We start from the raw sequence: 17,678 nt of genomic DNA on the forward strand, positions 1-17,678 counted from the left end.
TGCCTTATCCCTGTTTAATAAGAATTACTCCAGTCAGAGGCTTTATCTGTAAACTTGGGAGGGGGGGGGGTTAATTATCTATAATGTTATTCACCTTTTAGGCAGCTCCATGGAGGTGGAGGTTGGGGAGGGGGGAACCTGCAAATGCAGCAATGGTTAAATGTTTCCAAAGAAAATTCATGCAAGTGAAATTTGTTCAGTCTAAATACAATATAGTATTTTTGTCTTTTAAACTGTTTATTCTCAATGCAGGTGTATTAGTTAGGCATGTTAAGTCTCAAGCAACCGGAAAATCCACTTACCCAGCATCTATCAATCCCCATAGGTGCTAGATTTCAAGGATTTTACTGTATACAGTTTTTCATTTACAGTGCTGCTTTGTTCACATAATTCTATGACTGAGAAAGGAAAATGAAGCAGCAATAAATGATGATTTTCAAGGCATATAATGAAACCATTACCACATATCATTGTAGATGGCCTGAACTACGATTCAAATATTTAGTTACTCCAATGATGAGTTTCTACACATGATCATAGATTAAAATCTTTAAAGCTCTCAAGAATGTTGCTGCATAATCTGAACCTGAGCTTTAACCTGACAACACCCCAGGGATTCACTGACAATTTTGTATGACTTGTACCCATAACATGCTCATAGCCAATTCAAAAAGTACTGTTTGTTCCCATGTCCTTAAAAGAAAAATCCACTATAAATACTCTTAATCAGGACTCAGCTTCCAGACAGCTCATGATAGTTTTCACCAAAATTGGTGTGAGATATTTAAGACACTGCAACAAAATTGCAAGAAAAAAAAATTTGCACAATGGCAGGCAGATGCCCCTTGGCTTCCACCCATTTTTTTCCTTTCTCATGTTCAGCAAAATTGTCCCATCGATTTTCAAAGCTCCAAACTCTGATGAATTGCCACAACTTGGAGGGGGTCTGTGACTGTTCATGTAACTTAGCTTTCCCAGAAATGATCAGAGTTTGAAGCAAGTTGTAGGTACGAATTCAGAATCACAGTGATGTTGAAGGCAGTTTTTTAAGTTCTCTGCGTTGAGCCAGAGTTGATGCTTTCACAGACTCCAGTTTTGGTGCTGGTGGAGAACTGTTCAAGGCTGAGAATGTGGCAGCCATAGCCCCCTAAGAAGAAGAAAATACTATTTAAAAAACCCAATCAAGAATTAATTTGCAGTGCAAAGACATGTTGTTGTATAGCTTTAAGGTCACTTACCTCCACTGGATATATGAAGATTATAATTTAGTGAAACAGTTTTTAAAGATTAAAATTATGCCAATTAAAAAAAAATTATGCTAAACCAGGGTTTGAAAACAATTCAAGCTGACAAATACTGAAAAAATTACTTGCATTCAGTGGATAGAAATATCACAGCAGCCAATTGGGAGAGCACTCGAGGATTATGGAATGGGAGCAGGTCAATGGCATTAGCGGAATAATGGTTGGCACAGACTGGAAGGGTCAAATGGTCTGTTTTCTGTGCTGGTTTAACTAAGAGAACAGTTCACATTTCCTTTGTTTAAGTGCAGACAAGTTAGATTTTGCAAAGGAACATGCTCAAACGGGAGGGTTCCAATTTATTTGATCAGGACTATGTCATAATTAGAAATGCATGAAATTCTGCTTTAAATGACAGCAATTCCATCTAGGTAGAAGAGAAGACAATAGAGATGGAGAGTACCTGTACCCACAATGTGAATGATTTGGATGTGGTTCTATAAAAATGCAAGTTTACAGATGACACACAGTTTGTAAAGTTAATAACAACATGGAAGATAGTCTGAGGCTACAGGGTGATATCAATGTGTTTGTGAAATGGGCTGTGAAGTTACAGATGACATTTAATCCTGATAAATCTGGGAGCAGTAATGTGGCTACTATGTACACCAAAGTCCCAAGGAGCTCTGAGAACAGAGGGATCTTGATGTGCAAGTACAAGGTGGTAGAGCAGACAGGTGACATGGTTATAGGATACAGCATATATGATACTGGCCATCATTAGTCAGGGCACTGAATACAAGAGCAAGTTATGCTCTTACTTCATTAAAACAATTGATCAGACTTCACCTGGAGTACTTGCTACCACACTCTTGGAAAGTTGCAATAACACTGGAATATTGCCAGGGCTGAGGTGAGAGATCCATTTTCTCCAGAGGAGCTTAAGAGGGGACATGCTTGAATTATATGAAATTGAAGCCTATAGGTGACTTAGATAGCAGGAAACTTCATTGGAAGTGCACCAAGGGGGCATTCATGGGCATGGGCCCCCTTGCTAGGTGCTGGTTGTGACCACATACTCTCACACGGCCTGACCCCTCACTCCATGAGGTTCTGTGCCCCCGTATGCTCGTGGCCATCTGTTGCCATCAAACCCATCCCCGTCCGCTTCATTATTGTGCATCAAGCGCCATTAGTATTCAGCTTGATATATGCTAGTGACTCTCCACGCAATAAAAAGCAGTGCTTTCGGCTGCTACATCAGTGATGGAGGAGGTTTACATCTGCTCGGCAGGTAGGCCACCACAAGCACTGCGCCCCCCCCCCCCCCCACCCCGACCAAGTCTATGACTGTCAGACTGTGCCCCACCCAGTTACCTTAATGCCCTCCTCTAACACTCGTTCTGGCACCAACTCTGGCATAGATTTAGATTAGGACAGTGGCTTTCAAACTTTTTCTTTCCACTCACATACCACTTTAAGTAATCCCTTACTAATCACAGAGCACCTATGTCATAGGGAATACTTAAAGTGGTTTGTGTAGATGACACTTTGCAATCTCTTGTATTTCCCAATTTCAAAACATATCATCTTCACAGAAATGTAAGTGATGATGTTACTATCTTATTAATCCAATAAATCAAACTCTGTATTTGCAGCTGTAAGTAGCTTTAATTTGTTGATAAAACAATTTGCATAACTTTGCATTGAGATTTTCATACGATGAGTAACAAAGCATTCCATTATAATATAAAGACATAACAACATAAGACAATAATAAGAAATGATTAAGATGATGAGATAAGACAAATTCAAAGAAAAGTATTTCAATGCTTACGCATTGAACTCCTCCAAGGTTCTTCGAAGAATAAGAAACAAGCTCAGAGTCTCCACGGATATTCCAACATAGTCACTATGGTAACACTACAAACAACAATTTTTCTTAAAGTGATAGTCATAAAATTAACTAAGAAGTAAAAACACAAGGTTTTGACCTTTACAGTTTGTGAGTGGAAAGAAAAAAATTTGAAAACCACTGGACTAGAGTAATGAGCAAAAGATTTAGAGGGGATCTGAGGGGGACATTTTTTCCTACAAAGAGAGGCAAGAATTCAGTACCATAAGATAAAGAAGCAGAAGTAAGCCAATGACCCATCAAGTCTGCTCCGCCATTCTAATCATGATCTGATCCATCTTCTCGCTCAACCCCGCTCCCCAGCTCTTACCCGTAACCCTTGATGCTCTGACAAATATCTGTCAATCTCTGCCTTAAATACACACAAAGAGGAATGAACTGAAGGAAGCAGAGTTGCTAGCAGCATTTAAGTAATGTCCAGGCTGAAGGATGGGATTAATGCAAATGATGGGGTGAACAGCCTGTTTCGCTGTTGTACGATTAACTACTTGTATGTTACAAGGACAACCTACTTTAACAAGCTTGACATCCTGTCGGGCAAGCTGGCTCTGTGGCAGCTGATCTCTGTTCACAATCCATTGATGTTTCAGGACCTGCTTTGCTGTCAGGCGTCTGTGTGGGTCAACATGCAACATCTTGGAGACAAGATCCTGTGAAGAAGGAATATTGTAATGCATGTATCAGATTTATTAACTATTGTTACCCAAATGGAGTAAATAACAAGTAGTTTGTTCAGTGCTAAATATCTAGAGGAAATAAGATTAATATAGAAATTTACATTCATGTACCACTTCCAATTGCAAAAATACAATTCAAGTTTCTTCCACAATAATAATCAGATACAAAGGGATATTGTGCAAAGTAAAATAAACAAGCAGAACAGTCAGATGTTTAATTAGGGGTAGCTTTAAGCTTGAGCTCTGAAGAGAAGTTGGTGACATTTTAGGAAGGTAATTGCAGACCACAGCTCCCAATTCACCAATCTGGAGAGAAAGAAGAGAGCAATGCACACAATGCTTCTGTTACAGAATACTGAATTCTGTAAAAGAAGGGCTGGACAATTTTTTTGGGGGGGGAAAGAGATTGAAATTGAGGTGAACATGAATGTAACTCAGAGGGAGTGTATTTTAAAAGTTTTCTAGATGTATATAAAATGATAAGAGGCATTGATAAGATAGGTAGTCAGTCTTTCTTCAGAGTGAGAATACAAAATACCAGAGAGAATAAGTTGAAAGTGAGCAGGTGAGAGAAAAGCTCAAACTGATGCACAAGGCAAGGTTTTTCCATATACACAGAGAGGGAGGTGCCCTAACATATTGTGAGGTGAGGCAGTGGAATCAAAAACAATAGCAATGTATAAGAGGCATTTGGATAACCATATGAGCAGGCAGGGAATAAAGCGATACAGACCATCTGCAGGAAGATGAGTCTAGTTAAGTTGGCACAGATATGATGAGTCAAGGCAGAGTTCTTGTGCAGTACTGTTCTATGTTCTGGATACCATGAGTGCACATGTGACACATAAATAGTGATTGGAGAAGATGCATACTAGCACAGAGTTTCAGCATGTTAAAACTACAGAATGTGAGACCAATGGAACAATGAAATCAGGAAGCAAGTGCTTCAGAGGCAGTTGCATTACCACTAATGTGGACATTTCAATAGGTTGGTTTTGAGACATAAAAGATCCATGCTCCAAATAATTATTTTCAACCTCAGACAATGGCAATGCAAAACTTGACACAGGGGTCAAAGACAATAACTTATGTCTTTCCAAGGTTAATAGGCAATACATTTCCACAAAACTAATACAAAATATCAAATTGTATAATACAATGGAGTGAGACAAATAGTGGAAAGGAAAATCTGTGTTATCCAAGATTCCATGATGCAAACAAAGGATAATGCAAAGATCAGTGAGAGAGAATTATGGGGGAAGAGAAACCATTGCTGAATTTAGAATACAATGCTGTTTCATATTAGTGCTCTACCTTGTGAGAACTGCACACACAACCCAACATTTTGTGCTGAGCTCCAACTTGCTATAATGACAGAGCATTAATGTGTTTTTCTGCTCCAAAACTAACTTTCAATCCAATTAAGGGGTGTTGGAGATTAGCTGAATAGAAGTCAAACTCAGAGAGAACTGACATAATTCATTGCAATTGGCCATGTTGCAATTCTACTTTTCCAGTCAAGAGTCTAGATAGCAAGATGGAAAATAATTAAAACATGAGATTTGTCACAAGTTGAAGTGCCTTCACAGTTCATGTAATGAACGGCTGTTATAACATCCTTAGAATCAAATAAAATTGGCACTTGAGTTTGATGAAAAAAAAAACATCTGTGCAACCCAAGCATGGAGATAGCCTTTTGCATTTCTTTTACTTCCCGTCAGAAAACATAGATCAAATACAGCACAGGCAAGATGCACATTAAAAAGTCCTCATGTGCCAGAGACAACCCCCAAGTAAACTATACCGGTAGCTGATCAAAACTTCAGAAGGATCCCCTATTTCAAAAAGTGTAACTTTATATTTTACAAGCTCTATCCTTGTGTGTTATTCACTTAGCCTGACAATATCTTCCATATCCTCTTAAAAGAGTAAGACACAAAAGTCTTCAGTCACGGTGATTTGAAGTAAAAACGTAATGCTGGAGAAACTCAGCAGGTCAGACAGTGTACTTTTTTATAGCAAGGTAAAGATACATAACCAATGAGGGCTCAAGCCCGAAACACTGGTTATGTAGCTTTAACTTGCTACGTAAAGTACAGTCAAACCTGCTGAGTTTCACCAGCATTATGTTTTTATATCCTCTTAAAGTTTCTTTGCATGCCCCTCCCTGCCCATAATGCACCCAGCTTTGCACTATTGGAAAATGTCTATTTTACTTCATCCACTTATTCCAATCATTAGCTTTTCCACTGGCATCCCAGTTAATTGGCCGTGCAGTGTCCTGGGATAGGAAGCCATTTGTGCTGTTTCCACTGGGCCACCTTTAACTGGGACACTGCTTTTCTACTGGACACACTCATCCCCGGGGATTGGAAAGTCTACCTTTGAATGGAATGGATGCAAGTTGTTTAATCACTGGTTTAATCAGCACACTGGTGTCAGCTGACGCCAGGGATATGAGGAAGGGTAGAGGCTGTCAATTCCCAGTGTGATTTGATGTCGGCCTGCTAATTGTTTTCATTTTTCACTGAACCCTTAACCTGTTAATTCCTGGGACAAGGTGCCAGAAGAAATAAAGATTGTCATCAGCTGGATCCCCAGCACCAATACCTATAATACCTACTATCCAATCCTCAGTCTATTTTAGTATATTAGCCAAATTTCAATTGCTCCAATTATGTTCAAATAACCTCTTGAGTAGCACTTTGTGCAAAGTCCTTAGAGCCCTTTTTCCATTGGCATCCCAGTTAATTGGCCGTGCAGTGTCCTGGGATAGGAAGCCATTTCTGCCATTTCCACTGGGCCAGCTTTAACTGGGACACTGACTGCTATTCCACTGAACACAACTCATCCCCAGGGATTGGAGAGTCTACCTTTGAATGGAATAGATGGAAGTTGTCCTTTTTTTCCACCAGTTTAGTCAGCTGATGCCAGTGATATGAGTAGGAGTAGAGGCTGTCAATCCCCGACATCATTTGACATTGGTGTGTTGATTGTTTTTCTTTTCCACTGGACCCTTGACTGATTAATTCCCAATTAATTTCTGGGACAAGGTGCCAGTGGAAAAGGGGTGTGTGTCAACTCCATCGACTACTTCTATCTCATCTAGTTACAAAAAAAATCTCCAACATATATGTCAAATGTAATATCCTTTTTTACATCTATATTGGGTCTGCCAAATCCTATGAATTTTTTCTGTGCCATGTTCCCACTTCTGTTCTGGATTCATGCATTTTCCCTATTACTGCTTACAGACTCATTTGATTGTAGTTCTGAGTTTTTTTCCTTCTCTCTTATACAATCCATCTTCCATTTTGTGGGACCCATTCTAAAACTGAAGGAATTTCAGAAAATGATAACCAGTGGATTCACTACTGCCTCTTAAAGCCTGCAGATGCATGTCATCAGGACCAAGGGATTTATTACCCTTCACTCCCAGCCCTTTCAATATGCCATCATTCAATGTTAATGGACATGCAAAACATTTTAATTCTCCCTCATTTTCAGGTGCATATTCATAAACCCAAAAGGGGAATCCAGATAATTAAGAAAACTGCACCTCAAATTTCCTAGCCTGGAACCGTTTTCTTTCTCTGATGGTCAAAGTTGTAGGGTCAGCAATGTTATAAATTCATTCAAAATTTACCTTTGCATTACCCTTAATTTAAAAAAACAACTGACCTTTGCAGCAGAAGATGCTTTGTCCCAGTTTCCACCCTGCAGACTGTATTGCCCACTCCCAATCCTGGCCAGAATTTCACTTGGTGTGTCATCTGGCCCATTAGCAAATGGGGTATACCTAAAAGACATCGATTAAAAGAGCAGAGTTCTGAATAAGCAAGATTTGTACCAATTTAAACACCCTGATATTACATTGTTCATATAATGTGATTCCAGTTAATTCACAAGAGTACTGGAGAAACTCAGCAAGGTCCTTAGTCACCCATAGGATATATACAACCAATGTTTTCGCCTGAGCCCTTCATCAAGGTATCTTGGGCTCAGGCCTGAAACGGTGGATATCTATATCTTTGCCTCCTATGGACGACCCAGGACCTGCTGAGTTTCTCCAGTACTCCTGTTCATTGACTACGATCACAGCTTCAGGTGACTTTCTTGTTTCGAAGTATTCCCACAGGGCAACTTCTCAAAGATCCACCAGATGAAGCAACACCAGCCTCTTTCCCAGATGCATAATCACCAGTTGTTCTTAACAAAGTTTTATTACTCTCGACACTTAAGTAAATGTATTGAGAATGGGCTGAATGGAACTGGGTGAGAGCTTCCCATTTATTATCAGATTAAATATGGAGCCCATTTTAAATGTTAATTTGATTGAATATTTTACAACCAAACACTGCCTTCAAGTTTCAGATAAAAATGGCAGTATAATAAGTGAGGTTAATGTTTTGCTTGGTTTAAATTTTTACTTCGTCTCACACTTTAATTCTCACTGAACAACTGCAAAGTCTTTCTGAAAAACTACATCATCATCTCAGAACCAAATAGGAATACAAGTTTGCAGGCAAAAGTATATCATTTCTTTCTGATGAAACAATTTTTGCCAGCTGTGTCATGATTTTAAGAGTTGGAAAATTCAGTCATTTGAATGTCAGCATATCTGAACACCGATTAGAAATGTCCCTACAATTTAGAAATTAATCTGCCTTAACACCTCCTCTCATGAATCTTCAATTACACTTTGTATTCTTCTTCTTTGGCTTGGCTTCGCGGACGAAGATTTATGGAGGGGTAAATGTCCACGTCAGCTGCAGGCTCGTCTGTGGCTGACAAGTCCAATGCGGGACAGGCAGACACGGTTGCAGGGGAAAATTGGTGGGTTGGGGTTGGGTGTTGGGTTTTTCCTCCTTTGCCTTTTGTCAGTGAGGTGGGCTCTGCAGTCTTCTTCCAAGGAGGTTGCTGCCCGCCGAACTGTGAGGCGCCAAGATGCACGGTTGGAGGCGAGATCAGCCCACTGGCGGTGGTCAATGGGGCAGGCACCAAGAGATTTCTTTAGGCAGTCCTTGTACCTCTTCTTTGGTGCACCTCTGACACGATGGCCAGTGGAGAGCTCGCCATAGAACACAATCTTGGGGAGGCGATGATCCTCCATTCTGGAGACGTGACCCACCCAGCGCAGTTGGATTCGATGCTGCCAGCCTCTGCCATCTCGAGTACGCAGAACCATTAAATAGCATGCATGAAAAAATAATGAATTTAGATCTGCTGTCAGAATTGTTTTTGTAATATAAATTACTAAAATTGTTTACATTTTAATCATCTCTAAATGCTTCACAATAATTACTCACACAGGGAAGAGAGGCTGGCAGACTGTCATTACAGGGTAATGCATTTAGTAATCAAGTTATATGTCCTGTAGTACATTTCACAATAGGATGTTGATCAGACATCAGATAATTGACTTGGTCTTTGAATAACATTGTTTCTTAATTCCAAAACTCAACCAACACTCCGATCTCAATCGAACCGTCATGTTGGATGTGGTGTCCAAGAACAAAGTATATTTAAGACACATAAAACATCTGAATGCCAGAGTAACTTACAATTTATTTACAAAGTTGAAATTTGTAGGAAAATAACTGGTGTCATTATGCTTCTTCTTGAATCAAAAGTGTATTTGCACAACTGGATCAGATACAATAACAATAACATTGTTACTTTAGGAGAAATATTAGAGGTGGCTTTTTCACTCAGCGAGTGGTGGCAGAATGGAATGAACTTCCGAATGAGATAGTGGCATCAGGGTCCCTTCTGTCATTTAAGAGAAGGTTGGATGTGTACATGGAGGGGAGGGGGTCGGAGGGTTATTGGCGGAGAGCGGGAGGTTTGAGCTAGTGGAGTTGTTCTAGTGAACCGGTGCGGACTCGAAAGGCTGACATGGCCTGTTTCTGCTCTGTAAATGGTTATATGGTTATATTGTTAACATTGACCACAAACAAATGAAAAACAGCCACTCACCCAGCCAACATGGTGTAGAGTAAAATACCCAGACTCCAAATATCACAACCTTCATCATATCCTTGGCGTTTGAGAACCTGGACACAGATAGACTTCTCTTTAAATTCATTAATGCGATGGCATTCACCATCGCCAAACAAAACTTTTTGAATAGTAACAAAAGCAGTAAAAAAAATGAAAGCCACAATATAAATTAAAATCTGGTTTTTTTTTTCTCTTGCTTGAATTTTATGTCTAGAGGTCAGGTGTGATGGAATTGTATTATTAATCTTTAGGAAAATTATATAATTTCTTAGAAAAAGCTTTATGGGTGGACAGGGTCACTCATAGACACTTACACACAGAAACCATTTTGAGAGACAAAATGTCTCTACTAGTTCATTGTTGGTTGAAGCTGTATACACAGCCATAAAAACTGAAATGATTCTTAAGACAATAGTATTTGCTAAGGAGAAGCAATTGTGTACACAGCTATTCAGCTCGTTAAGCTGTGCAGACAGCCCAGAAGCTATTGCTCATAAAATGTTTGGAGGAGAGGAACTTCAAATACTCAACATTTGTTTGATAATCTGTTCAAACAAGCCAGTTCATGATCCATACTTTTGAAGGGGTTGAACTTTAATAATTGTTTCTTTTTGTAATCCTGCCTAAACTGTAATGGTTTTGGGACTGGCCACATACACACACACATTCATCTGTGCGTAGTGGGGTTAAGTTAGAGTTAAGTAAGGAGTGTTATATTATTAATAGTTATTAATAAAAATTATTGTTTTGAAGATATAATTGTCAGTGAATTTCTATTGCAGCTGGTCTGGTTACATAACACAGGGAATAGATCATTTTACTGTCTTATTAATGACCAAATAATTTTACCAATAACACAGAAACTTGTCTCTGGACCCCAAGATCATGCATTCATGTTCATTCACATATCTGTGTCTACATGTACACATTTAATGTTAAGAAAATCCAGCCTCAGATTAATCATCCCCAGCAGATGTTAGCCCTTCAAGATACCACATTTGGATGGAAACACAGAGGATAGTCAGCTTGAATTCAATGAAAGAGAAATTGGGAGCCACGGATAGGACAAAGAGATATGATCAATGTGATTACAGGGTATCATTACCTCTGATATGATTCGGTCAGTATTTCCTAAAAGAAATTGACAAACTAGTGATGAAGTTATTCAGTTAATGAGAGCAGTTAGAGACAAAGAACGTAAATTGATGAACACAAAAACCACGAAATGCACAGCTATAAAAAATTGATCCTGTACAATCATTAAAATGGTACTAGTAGTTCTCACCTCTGGGGCAACAAAGTTGGCTGTATAGCATGGAGTCATGAGGAGACCATTATCAGCCCTCAGCTGCTTAGCAAAACCAAAATCACAGATGCGGATGGATTCTGGATTACTTGATTCATCGACATAGAGGATATTACTTGGCTTCAGGTCTCTGTGAACCACCTGAATGAGTCAGCAATGAAAAAAATGAAGATCTTGCCAGTGGATCAAAGCAGGCTTAAATTGTAAAAACACAATGCTGGAGAAACTCAGCAGGTGAAACAGTGTACTTTATATAACAAAGATTATGGACTTCAGGAGGAAGTCAGGGGAACACAACCCAGTAATGGAGAGGGTCAAAAACTTAACTTCCTGGGTGTCAACATCTCCGAGGATCTGTCCTGGAGCCTCCATATTGATGCAATCACAAAGGCGGCTCGCCAGAGGCTATACTTTTTGAGGTGTCTGAGGCGGTTCGGTATGTCACCAAAGGCGTAAGCTCATAACCTTCAACAGGTTTAACGTGGAGAGCATTCTGGCTGGTTGCATCACTGCCTGGTATGGAGGCACCAACTCTCAGAACAAGAATGAACTCCAGAGGGTTGTTAGCTCGGCCTGTGTCATCACAGGCATCAGACTTCACTCCTACATGAGGCGGTGACTTAAAAAAACTAGCCTCTATCCTCAAAGACCCCCATCACCCAGGCCACGCCCTCTTCATTCTGCTTCCATCGGGGAAAAGGTACAAGAGCACTCAGCGACACAAGCGCAGCTACTTCTCTGCTGCCAGCATATTCCTGAATAATCAATGAACCAAAGATTCAGCCTTATTTTTCGGGCCACTCTTATTGTTATTACTTAATTTTTCATAGAAATGTCATAAGATGGTTATATTATGAACGTATGCACCAGGATGCTGCCATAAATCACCGATTTCATGACTTGTTCATGACAATAGATTCTGATTTTGATAAAGATATATAACCTGGATTTCGGGCTTAATGGTTTTTATTTCAATTATGGTGTCTGCAGGCTTTTGTGTTTTACCTCAGGCTTAAATTGCCCTTTTGAATACCTTTCTCATATGGGAAATTAAATGGTGGCAGCATTCTAATTTGCAACCACTTTCATTTGAGTCATTTGACATCTGACTGACGAATTCAGAAAATGATTTAATTGTTGTTTAAAATTCTGTCCCTGACATAATAAATAGCAATCTCCCAATATCTAGCTGTGATGCTAAGGATCTGTGCTTTCTAACCAGCTTATTTGAGTAATGGCATTTACCCACCATGCTGGAAAATTGTGCAGATATGTTCTATTCAGAAAAGGCTGAACCAATTCTATCTGGTGAAGTACCATAGTCTATTCTTAGTGTTATCATATGTGGCACTTATAACTTGTTTATCAGGACCAGTGTTGGCCTCATCACCTTCATCCAGAGAGCTACATTTCCCATGGTGAGGTGAGAATGACTGTCCTTAACATGAATACAAAATTTAACTGAGTATGGCATCAAACAAGCCTGGCAAATTTGACATGAATGGGAATGTGGTTGTGATTGTTGGACATCAGTCTTTATAGCCAAAGTCATCATTTCAGGAGTTCATCAGATCATTTCCCTGGATTTAATTATCTTCAGCAACTTCTCTTTTATCACAAGGTCAAAAGTTGAGATATAATTATCTGTTGAGTTCACAATGTTGTCAACTCAAGTTCCTGCCTGCATGCAGTAAACCACAGGTATGGACTAATATATGGCTGAAATATTCCTGTCACAAAACTGCCAGGTAATGATGACCGCCAATAAGACAAAGTCAAGTCACCTTCCCCTCTTATTCAATGGAATTGGCATTGCCATCTGGAAGAGAGCCTATACTGACAGAATCTCAGCTGGACCAGCACATAAATACTATAACGACAAAATCTGGGTATCTTATATCACCTAATTCATCTCCCAGTTCCCCCAAAGAGTTCCTAATCATCTATAAAGCACAAGTCTGGTTTGTGATGGAATAGTCTCTTCTGGTCTGGATGAGTTCAGCATCAACCACATTTAAAGAGCTCAACACCATCCACTTCCAACGCTCCTTACCTGTAATACATGCAATCTTCAAATCATGTTGGAGTTACTCAACTATGCCATTCATATTTAAATGTGGTATTGGGGCTTTTATTGGATAAGTATTCAAGAGTAAAAGGGAAAAATGGTGGAAGAGTACTAAAATTGAATGAGGTTTGGGGGTTTTGTTTTAAGATGGTGGTTTATGTGACTAATATGATGATAGATGTGAAGTTAGTTGATATTTGGTGAAGGTTTATTTTTATAGAGAAAGTTTTTTTTATCTTTTTTTCTCATGCTACAATTCTTTTTTAAGAATTGATTATTGTTTAATGTTTCTGGTTTTTTTGTAAGTGGGTTTTTTTTCTCTTACATATATTACTAATCTTATTAATCCTTCACTCTATTGTGGGGGGGAGAAGGAGGGGGGGGGTTGGATTAATTTGAGTCGGTTTATTAATGTTGTGTGATGTTGTATTGTAATTTCATTATTTCATTTTTAAATTTTTTTTAAATGTAATCTTATATCTTATTCATGTTATAAAATCTTAAATAAAGTTTAAAAAAAACTATGCCATTCAAAGCTGCAATCTTCCAAATCATAGATAACAAGCTGAACTCATGAAACCCCAGCAAGGATCTCTGACACCCATCATTTTAGCCCATAATTAAGCAGTTTTATTCTTGCTTTTTTTTGCCCATTAACCAGACCTCAATCCAAATCTACATATTAACCTCACCAGTAATGTGCACTTTAATTTTGTTTAATAATCTCTTATATGCCACCTATTAAAGATCTTTTGCAAATCCAAATACACCACATCCACTGACTCCCTCTTATTCTTCTAATTAAAAACTTAAAAATAATGTATTGGTTAAGCACCATTTCCCTTCCATAAATCCAGGTCAACTCTGCCCGTGTCCCAGTGTCCCATTACCACTTCCATCATACAAAAAAATCCTGCTAATGATGGAATGGTGGTGTTTTAAAAAGTAACCTATGCTGCAATATACTAACTGAAAACAATAATCCCTATGCAAAAAAAAAACTGCTGGGGTACTCAGCAGTATCTGTGGAAGGAAAGGGACTGAAGAGACCCATCATATGGACTAAAAGAGAAGGAAGATTGTATCAAGAGGAGAGTGGGTGGAGAGGGGCAAGAGCTGGAAAAATGATAAGTGGATCCAGGTGGGATCAAGTGCAGACTAGGTGACCGCTTTATCAAACATTTCCATTCTGTCTGTAATGACCAACAGGAGCTTGCAGTTGCAAGCCATTTCACACTGATGTCTGCCCTTGGCCTTCTTTGCTGCCAGTGCAGGACCAAATACAAATCTAAAGGACAGCAAATTCATGTTCTGCCCAGATGGTCTAAAACAAAATGACATTAGCAATGTTCAGTTAAAATATTCACCCTCTGTGCCTTTCGCTCTTCTGATCCACCCAAGTCCTCTTGCACACATACATCCTTGATTCCAAACCCCATCTCTTCAGCATTACCAGATTTCTTTCCCCTGCCATAACTACTCCATTACCACACACACCTCCCATTTTCACCTCTCCATCCACTGTTCTCAAATGCCCACTATCCCTCTCATCTGGTTCACCTTCATTTCTTATCTGGCTCGCCTTCATTTCTTATCTGGCTCGCCTTCATTTCTTATCTGGCTCGCCTTCATTTCTTATCTGGCTCGCCTTCATTTCTTATCTGGTTCGCCTTCATTTCTCATCTGGTTCACTTTCATTTCTTATCAGGTTCACCTTCATTTCTTATCTGGTTCACCTTCATTTCTCATCTGGTTCCATAATCTGCAGTCTTTTATTGTCTCCACTTGCCACCTTGCAGTCTCTGTGATATCTCTATCCTCTGCTTGACCATCTGATTCTGTACCAACCAACCCCTCCTCATTTAGATCCACCTTAGCCCCTTTACTCTTTATACTGGACATCTTCTACTATTTCAGTGGAGATGAAGGGCCTCAACCTGAAACACTAACTCTTTATTTCCCTCCACAGATGCTGATTGGTCAACTCAGTTCCCTCAGCAGTTTGATTTGGTTTTTTTTCTGTATTCCAGCATCTGCCTCAAACAATAGTCACTTACCCCCTGAGAATGCAGGTATTCCACCGTCTTAGTGATTGTGTGGAGAAGAGCACTTGCCTCGCGCTCAGAGAAGCCCTTCTCCTGCATTATTTTATCCAGCAGTTCACCTCCTCTCATCAATTCAGTCACGAGGTAGATGTACTTATTGTCATTGTAGACCTAAACGAGCATCACCAGGGCAAAACCAAAGAATGGTTAGAGAAATCCATTCCCATCTGTACCCTCTATCTTGTTTCCATTTAAACTCTTTAGCATTTGGTTTGGATTTGATTATTTTCTCCCTTTTACAGTATAATTCTTTGACAAGAAAACAAACTGGAACTTGATCAATGTCAGATTTAGAATTGGATATTCCTGCATATCCCAGGCACCTGATAAAGTGGCAGTGCCTAGTTTGGTGCCTATAGTCGGGAAATAAGCTCCTGGATTTTGGAATGTGTGTTGGATATCATATCATAGCATAAAGAACTGTTTAGAAGAATTCTGAGCTCTCATTTGGACCTTGGAAAAATATTTTAGTGAAACCTGAACTTTTAACTCTTTACTTATTATATCAAATTATTTATTTATATTAAAATCATTAACACGAGGTTTTGACCTTAAACTATCGATCCAAACTGGTTTTGATTGAGAGAAGTGACATTTGTAATGTAATTTGTAATACCAATGACTCGCAATAAGGACTGAATCAATAATGCAATAAATGCAAGTTTCTATCCCACCTGGACATTTTTGAAAAACTGTAGATAAAGAATACTGGTTTCAGTTAGTGATGATGGCACAGTTGGATTGTTTAAGTCATTAACAGAATTTTTTTTAGCAGAAATAGCCTTGCATCCTTGCTTAATCTGATTTATGACATGTCCTTGATCAATACAGTAGATTCTTAAAAAGCCATATTGGAAGCCATTCAAACTATTTATGAAACATGGAAGGGTCAAATAGGCACACTGCAATGATAAATTAAAATCAAACCAGAGGATGACACAGATGATCAGGAAGTTGTTTCAAGCCATATGCCAACATTATCTTTACTTCTTTTATGCTTTTAAGAGTTGATGAATTAAATATTTTACCTTTTTTCCTGACTAGTGTTAGGTCTGCTTTGTTCATGAATGAGTGAGACAAACACCAGGCTGAGTCGAAATCAGGGTTCTTTGTTCTTTATTACCGGATTGTAACACTTGCGACCAACCATGTTAGTCGGAGAATGCATTCTGCCGTTATCAGCAAAATGGTGATTTTTTATATCCTTGGATATGTGCTTAGAACATCATCATATCATTACTTGTCCAATGACTAAAACTGTTGCTATCCTTTCCCTGCTAGCTTCCTGCCTCTCAATCCATCAATGTCTCTCTTATCTTGTAAGTACAAGGATGCATTCACATCTTGTTACAGCCCTGTACATTCCCATCTCATGATGTTTTACCTAACAGGAGTACAAGGACACCTCCCCTTCTTGTTACTGCCCTGTACAGGGTAACTCCCTACACATTCCCATCTCATGATGTTTTACCTTACACTAGAAATTTATTTGCTGCATGTTCTGACCTTTTAAACTTGTAACGATATTGAACTGCACCTCACCTTGATGGTTCAGTTCTTCATTATGTAAAGGGATCCACATGGCCTTTCATTTATGGCTAAAGTTTAATTTGTTGCATGAACACAATTGCACACATTTTGTGAAATTTAATGAGTAAAATACTTGTAGAAATTGACACTTTTGGTATTTACACAATTTATGACTTGGGCATTTGTTGGCTGTTTAGTTCCTGATGTTAATGGCTCAGACCCAGTCGCACAGAACTCTTTGGCACTCACATCTTTCAGTGTTATGATGTTTGGGTGTTGTCCATACCGCAGCAGAATTTCAACTTCCTCTGAGGGGTCTCTCTTGCTCTTATCAACAATCTTAAAAGAACACAAACACCTCATTATAATTACTATTACAAGATAAGAGTCAAACTAAAGTAGGTCAGAGGTGATTTATCATGCAGGCAATTCAAAATACAGAACATTGTGGGGTGTTGTGTGGAAGCAAAAGATACCTTAAATTTATACTTGATTTTCCTTGATCACATTTCTGACAAGAGAAATTTGGAATTAAGACAACCCCATGTATAACTTGGTACTTTCAACCAGATATTTGAAAACTTAAATTTGTTTATTTGGCCAATTTCTATATTTTTATATTTACTTATGATATAGAAGGAGCCAATTCGGTCCATCAAGTCTTGGTTGCCTCACGGCACAATCCCACTCCCCTACTAAATGTTTCCTTACAACCTACATTCCCATCAATTATCCCCAAATTCAACCATTCACCTTACAGCAGCCAATTAACCGACCAACTCCCAACCCTTTGTGACAAAGGAGATCGATGATATTCACAAAAAAAATGTTCA

The 17,678-nt window shown here is 39.0% G+C and overlaps 1 protein-coding gene across 5 annotated transcripts in view; it reads right to left on the reverse strand.

Annotated features, from left to right (window-relative positions):
• Positions 1–430: 430 nt before the first annotated feature.
• The window catches only part of rps6ka1 (ribosomal protein S6 kinase a, polypeptide 1), a 170,080-nt gene continuing 152,832 nt past the window's right edge, over positions 431–17,678 (reverse strand). For 4 of the 5 annotated variants that reach the window (XM_069895452.1, XM_069895451.1, XM_069895454.1 and 1 more), the window contains 7 exons: positions 17,095–17,184; positions 15,268–15,426; positions 11,122–11,283; positions 9,813–9,889; positions 7,515–7,632; positions 3,669–3,806; positions 431–1,147 (listed from right to left, as the gene is read on the reverse strand). In XM_069895452.1, coding sequence (XP_069751553.1) covers positions 1,022–1,147; positions 3,669–3,806; positions 7,515–7,632; positions 9,813–9,889; positions 11,122–11,283; positions 15,268–15,426; positions 17,095–17,184 — 870 coding nt within the window. In that variant the 3' untranslated portion in view covers positions 431–1,021. Of the gene's footprint in view, positions 1,148–3,668; positions 3,807–7,514; positions 7,633–9,812; positions 9,890–9,989; positions 10,968–11,121; positions 11,284–15,267; positions 15,427–17,094; positions 17,185–17,678 lie in introns of those variants that run through there. The other variant, XM_069895456.1, reaches the window with a different exon arrangement.

This window comes from Narcine bancroftii, chromosome 8, assembly GCF_036971445.1.
Source record: "Narcine bancroftii isolate sNarBan1 chromosome 8, sNarBan1.hap1, whole genome shotgun sequence".
NCBI lineage: Eukaryota > Metazoa > Chordata > Chondrichthyes > Torpediniformes > Narcinidae > Narcine > Narcine bancroftii.